The sequence below is a fragment of the Tuber melanosporum genome (assembly GCF_000151645.1).
Source record: "Tuber melanosporum whole genome shotgun sequence assembly, scaffold_19, strain Mel28".
Classification (NCBI taxonomy): domain Eukaryota; kingdom Fungi; phylum Ascomycota; class Pezizomycetes; order Pezizales; family Tuberaceae; genus Tuber; species Tuber melanosporum.
This window is the reverse complement of record NW_003298852.1, coordinates 1,070,401-1,077,339: the sequence shown is the minus strand read 5'-3', so window position 1 is coordinate 1,077,339 and position 6,939 is coordinate 1,070,401. Positions and strand designations below refer to the sequence as shown.

Here is a 6,939-nt window from a genome sequence, read left to right as displayed (position 1 = left end):
TTTCGTCCTCAGTAGTCTGGAAATTGTACGCAAGAGGATTGCCCCCTATGTAGCTATCTCAGTGGAACACGGGAGAGAGAGTGAGAGATGAAGAGAAGATTTCAGTTCCTGAGGGAGAGATCTCCAACCTTTTAGATTCCAATCGCAATGGCTTCCAGCCTGGCAGAATATCATACCTTGTTCCGGCCAGGATCGTCAGTTTCTCTCATTACTTCTAACACCCTGAAAAGAACGCCTTGCCTCCGATTCACCACGGTAGACTATTTTTATTTTAGCTTTACCTAAACTGCGACCCTGGCTGCGAACAGTTTCAACACCTCCCAGTAGTCTGCACGTATGATACGTCGTAACATCTTTGAGCGAGGATTATGCGCTATTGCCCACCTATTTATGACTAGGAGTATGTTCCTCGTAGGAACCCACCCCGACTGGAGTTTTGTGATGAAAACCATCGTGATTGTTGTTATCTTTCAATGTGTCGTCGATATGTAGCTATCATAGCACCATATAAGTTGATGTTAAGTACCGGTATGCCACCCTTGGTATCATCGCTTTAGATAGCATTCCGGTTTTAGAGAAACTATGATACATTTTTCCTGAGCCGCATGAATTGTTTTCGTCAGATCATCTGATCTTATCTCTGATTCAATCCAACATAGATAAGATACTCGAGTAAACACTGATTTATAGAAAAAAAAAGGGGGGACACAAGAGACGACCCTGGGCCCTTCGCCTTCAAGGGTTGAGGATGAGGGTTCTGTGACGTCTCCCCTGTGGTGTGATATGATATCTTCCTACGTACCCTACCCATACTTACCTAACCTTATCACCTTACCCCACCACCACCTCCCATATCCACTTTCATGCTATCATACCTATTATCATATCCGAGTATCATACTACCGGTATCCGAGCATCATACTACCTACTTGGGGTAATAGGTACCGGTATCTAGGTGGCCGAACAAAATTTTTCTATGCTCACCCGAATACTTTTTCTCGCTCCGGGTACTATGCCGGTGTTCCTTCTGCTCCTCCTATCGCTCTATTCTGATTGATTCCCCCCCCATTGGGTGTCCAGCGATTGTTTCATTTTGGTTGCCTCTTGGGAGGACCTTATTATTGGAGTCCGGCACCGCCTATGGTACCTCACAACACCCAACTTGCAACAATGACACCTACAGATAGAATCTTTTAAATTCCTTCTGTAGAGTTTCCCCAAGTGGTTATTGGAGCATATTTGTGGGGCGATTTTCTTTTTAGTCTTTTTGTTGGTGCCGTAGAGGCCCTCAAAGTTTGTATTGGGGCAAAAATGTTTTTGCTGAATAATTAGCCAAGATACTTCCCGATTAGTTGTTGTTTACTACCCTATTAGGACTAGCGTTCTTTCTTGATACCGCACCGGTAGTCATCGCCGTTGATGCCCCAGGTCGCGACCGGGTAACCCCACTATGCTGCAGCGCAGCAGCACATCGACAGCTCTCTCCATCACCATCTCTCCTCCCCACCACAACACCGTTGTCAAAGCTCCGCATCTTTCTCCACAATCAATTCTATTCACCCTCAGTACTAATATTCAAAACCTAAACCATGGTAAAATTAAAGCTCAACACTGGGCTAGGGGCCGCCACTGCCGACAAAAAGAATAACAAGGTTTCATCCCCGAAAGTAACGGCGCCAAAGATCAAGCTCAAGACGAAACCTACTGGCGGGCCAACACTCAAGCTCCGAACGCCGTCGATGCCACAACTTCCCTCCGCAGCAGCCCCCAGTGCTCTCAACTCCCCAGCACCGATCAAAAACCCCGTGGTAAAGTTCAAGACCAAAGCGACGCACAGCACCCACAAACCGCGACGGCGCGAGCCTGGCAACGGGTACGATTCTGAGGCGTCTGATAGGGAAGAAGACCCCGCGATCGAAGAGCAGTTTATCCTGCGTATGCAACCCGGCGAGGACTGCGAGTACATCCGCGAGGTGATCGAGAAGAAGGAGTTGAACGTGACAACGGATGTGTGGATGAAATTCAAGGACTCGCGCAGGGCGGTGGTAGGTGTTCGTGGGAATTTGTACAGCGCTTTACTGGTGGACTTGCCGTGCATTATTGAGTCGAACAAGACTTTGGATAAGAAAGCTATTTTCAAATCAGCGGACATATCACAAATGCTCGTCGTCGGCGACCGGATTGATAGAGAGGAGGAAGTTCTCATCGTCCCCGCTCGTCCCCAGGACATCACATACCCGCACGGAGTCACCCCGCCAATGCACTACGTCCGTAAGCGCCGCTTCAGAAAACGCATATCAAATCGTACCATTGAAGCCGTGGAAGCCGAAGTCGAGCGTCTCCTAGCCGAGGACGCCAAGGCCGAAAGCTCAAAGTTCAGCCTGGTGGACGCAGTGGAACTCGAGCGTGAAGAGATCAACGCAATGTCGGACGTGGATCCAAACGAAGGCTCGTACGACCTCCTAGGCGACCAGGAATACGACTATGACCAAGATGCTGAAGGCGAGATTGACGAGGACTACCCTGGAGCCGTAGGAGCCGTAGGTGCAGGAGATGACGTAGATGTGGACGGTGACACCCTAGCCAATGACCTCGAATCCGCCCTCATGGACGAAGGCCCCGACGCCGACGGTGACAATACCAGCGGCAACGCCCTCCACCCCTCCGGTCAAAACGGCACCGTCGCCGCCACCCCCGCTGAGGAGGAATCTGAAGATGACGATGACGACGACGAAGAGGAGGAAGCAGGCGAACTGGACGAGGACGCGACCGAGGCAGCCCAAGAGAGGGAGAGACTTAAAGAGGAAATCCACGACCTCCAAACCGCTATCCGTGCCAAAGAGAGGGAGCTGTCGAAAATCACCAACAACCTCCTACGTGGCAGGGTGGAACTGGTCATCTCGAGTTTACAGTGCGAGTTGGATATGAAGATGTTGCAGGCCACGGGCGGGCAGCCGAAGTGATCAACCAATCAAGTCTTACCTATAGCGGGAAGGAAGGATGTTGTTATTCACTTGCGTTAATTCATTACTGTACTTGTACCTGGGGAGTCTATTCTTTCATTTTCCTTTCCCTCCTTTTCTTCAAACTGCTGTGGATGTTTTTTTTACTTGCTCACCCCCTAGCATGTTTCAATTATGTACGATAGCACAATCTTGCTCTCTCTATATCTTCTCATACCTTTTTTTGGTGCTTGCTACTCTTGACAAACGTATCGTGTTTAATAGCTTTATCACTTTCCTTTCTTTCCTTTTCACCACAGATAGACGGGCAGGCGGATGGGCTTTCATCATCGTTTCATTCTTGGGTTTCAACGTACATATCATACATGGCGGCGTTTTTTTTTTTTTTTGTCATGGGGGGAACATATAATTTAAATCAACCTTTCGTGCTAGGTTTCTATCGGGAGTGTTCTGGTACGTGCGTAAAGGCATGAAGAGATACTTGTAAGAGTAGTCTAGGTTGGATGGGCACCGTAACTGGGTGCGGTAGGTAGGAATAGGTACAGTCATTTAGCAAGGTTGTAATGAGGATAGTGTCACCCACAAAGAGTCACCTACTCAAAAGTTATATTAACAGTATCATACCATTATGCCATCCAAATGTTGGTAATAAAGAATTCCACTTCATATCAGAAGTAAAAATGGTAGGTGATAGATTGCGGAGTGGATGGTTTTTTTCCACCCCCCAAACACTAAGCAACCAGTTCCTCTGGCTTTCAGTATGGCCGGCTTGACCCAGGCTTTTCCACAGATGGCCTAGCTACACTGCAGGAAAGCAGCTTCTGAAAACAGGAGCCCGGTTTAGCCTGGGAATTTGCGGGTGTTGACTGGGTCTGCTGCAAGATTCGATTGTGGTTTTTTTTTGGGCACCGCCGGGCTTTGGCAGCTGTGAACAATTTCGACCAGACTGACCCAGATTTCTCGAAACTACGCCCGGACTAGCCACTTGGGATCACTACGCCTAAATGATATCTGTTGCTGCTGTCCTTGTAGGCTTGTCGATCGTTCTCGACCTCCCTCCTGGATGAGGTGATGGAGGTGGCCTTGAAGATGCCCCTCCTGCTGGCTAACCAGCTAATCTTTGGCGACCATCCTACACACCTGATACCTACTTGGAGAAACTCCGTTTCTTAATGCCCCCTAAGGTTGCCGCCCTGGCCAATGCGCAAGGCTAGTATCATATATCAGATATTACTAGTAGAAGGAGGGTTGGTGTACTGTTCTAGTTTAATTTCTAGTCTAACGTATTTCACCCAGTAATGGGTCACCCCCCAGTAATGGGTCACATATCTGCATTTTTGTAGTCCACTAAAAACTGAGATTCTACAACCACATTTCAATTTAAGATTCTGTAATTTAACATAGGTAAAGAATTATAATAGATCATGACAATTACAAAATATGAAAGGTTTTAGAAAAGAAATGCCTTTAGAATCCAGTAGAGTGATATTATATAAGAATATTCTAGGTCTCAGCCAATGGTAACATTGCCAGTCCCCTATTTATGGAATAATTGATTGAACGCCTGGTAGATCTATAGGGATGACTGCCACTAGAGTGTCATGAATGTGGCTTGGCGAGGAAAAGGTTTTCAAGTGACACATAGTTATGAGTCACAGGTATATTATTGTTTCACATATATGACTCATTCGAGTCATATGATTTATTATGTGTGGGATTTGTAATGCTTTCGAACACGACTCAAATATGAGTCATGGGATGTGTGCTTGATGAGTATACCTTGCGAGTGTGCCTTGCGGGTATGCCTTGCGCATATGATTTATGTTTCGCACATGACCTCGTTATGAGGTCATGGGTTTTGTGCATATGACTCAGTTGAGTCACATGACTTGTTTAATGTGTTATAATTGGTTTATGAGTTTTTGCACATGACCTTGCGATGAGGTGATAGGTTTTGAGCATGTGTGTTAGGAATACCAGAACCCAATACCTAGGAACCACCCTAAGTAAGGTAACCCCACTTGGAATCGGAATCTCAGGTCTCCAACACCCCCCCTCCGGCTCCCTTACGGAGCTTGCGCGTCATCACATATATCAATCTCAGTTTCGTCCTGTGACTACATTACCACAGAATTGAGGGTGTTAGAATAATACTGTATACGTCGCCGCCGTCTGACTGACCAGATCCTGTTCGCAGGATATATGAGAGAGGACCTTCGGCTAGGCCTGGGAAGTGGAACGGAGTAATTCCGTCAACTACTCAGAGAGATACTAGGCTTCAAAGGTATGAGACCTTTGGCATGGGCCATAGGTAATGGGACGATTTCGCATAATGAGATAGTATCAAATAGTAAAGGATCTCTACTAGAGACCGATACAATCGCATACACCAGAAGAGTCTAGAACTCCAAAAGACACTACCAAAGAAGCCAATGAACTACACGGAGTATTGCAACTGGGTTTCGGAATACGTTGTAGTCATGGAGTGATTTTCAAATACTACAATAGTTACTGAAACCTACTACCCAGAGAGCAACCAAGGGTTGCCGACCGAGGGATTAATTACCAGTTTAGTGGAGTGGCTTCTTGCGAGTGAATAGGAAGTCATCCAAAGAAAAACTATTGGTTGGGTATGGAGTTACAAAGGGTCGGAATCAAATGACCTGCGATGGTTGTAATGACGACCACTTTTGCAGATATAGCCGTGGATAAGACTGATCATTTTATCAATGGCGAAGACAATTGGAGCCAACTCAGTTCGACTAAGAACTAGGCTATAAGTCTAAAGACTCTGCTAATCGGGATATTACTAATGGGGACAGTATGTTTCCTAAGAAGAAATATCGTAATTACCGAAGAGGGTGTGATGGTTTTCAGGGTCCATAGATGTTTGCACCTTGGAAGAAAACTTGACGTTGCAAATTACAATTGAAGAAGTACATAGTTGTATGATAAATAGATGAAGTCCGCGAACACTCAGACGTGGAATATAAATATCGAAGTACCTCCCAAGCTTTAGACATTATCAAGCAAGGGAGAAGAGATCTTAACAATATAATATTGTTCTTACGATTCTATCTACTTCACTTTACTTCGCTCCTAGTAGTCATAAACGAAACGAGCCAAGTCCGAGCCTTCCTAGACAATCTTGAAGTCTATCAAGTTGTCTCCGCCTAACAATATGACCACTTTGGTCACATGACTAGTTTGTTATGATTTGGTTTTGCACATGTGACCACTTTGGATCACATGACTACAGACGGAAAGAATACTATATAAGGAGGCCGATGCAGCCAAGGAGGATAGGTTCTTCACACTTTGTTCTAAGTACTTTTCCTCTCCTTGCCGTCGCTTCGTCCCGAGCGTTTCTTTTGCACCCATGATGGGCCTTGATGCCTTGCATTCTGGGGCAGATATCTGAGTTCACTCAGTAGTTCCTGGGGTCTTTGGTGTTGAGGTCTGTTAGGTGTTGCTTGGCAGACTACTTGTTTGCTTCTCGTTTTGGCACTTGATGGCTTCTCACGATGCTGTCACTTCGAGCACTCTATCATGGTCGCATACGCGCTCCTTTCGGTAAAATGTCTAAGGCTTCCTGTCCATCATCTACTCGCAGGTTTCGCGTTTGTTTGGGGGGATTGAACATTATGTTTGAGGGGATCACCTGTGTTGTTCTTTGGGCCAGTGCATGTCTTCTGTTGGGTTTTAATGGGGTCCTTAGTTCTCGTGATACAAAACGCCCTTGGGTTAGACTGATGACCTTCCCAAGTATCAACGCGTTGTACTGGCCGCATCAATCTACTGGGGAGGAGGCCTTGCCGGCCCCCCCCCTCCTTGTTACTCCATGTTTTTAATGTCGGAAATCCTACGATGTTGTTTATCACCATTCCTTTGGAAGGTTTGTCCTCGTGGCATTTACGGTGGTTCAGTCAGGTGTCTCACGATGACACCTATACAGTCTGGACACTGCATGTTCGTT

The 6,939-nt window shown here is 46.4% G+C and overlaps 2 protein-coding genes; one reads left to right on the top strand and one right to left on the bottom strand.

The window, feature by feature from the left end:
- Positions 1 to 434: 434 nt before the first annotated feature.
- Positions 435 to 629, bottom strand: GSTUM_00005454001 (uncharacterized protein). XM_002837509.2 has 1 exon: positions 435 to 629. The coding sequence occupies exon 1, from the start codon at positions 589 to 591 to the stop codon at positions 496 to 498; it is 96 nt and encodes a 31-aa protein (XP_002837555.1). The 5' UTR covers positions 592 to 629; the 3' UTR covers positions 435 to 495.
- Positions 630 to 1,589: 960 nt separating this feature from the next.
- Positions 1,590 to 2,963, top strand: GSTUM_00005453001 (uncharacterized protein; the record flags this gene model as incomplete). The annotated part of the gene is made up of 1 exon (XM_002837508.1): positions 1,590 to 2,963. One exon carries the CDS (start codon positions 1,590 to 1,592, stop codon positions 2,961 to 2,963), a length of 1,374 nt encoding a protein of 457 aa, XP_002837554.1.
- Positions 2,964 to 6,939: the final 3,976 nt, after the last annotated feature.

Bases quoted from the DNA above. Each gene is read 5' to 3' on its own strand.
- GSTUM_00005454001 (XM_002837509.2), bottom strand. From the start codon at position 591: ATGTATCATAGTTTCTCTAAAACCGGAATGCTATCTAAAGCGATGATA.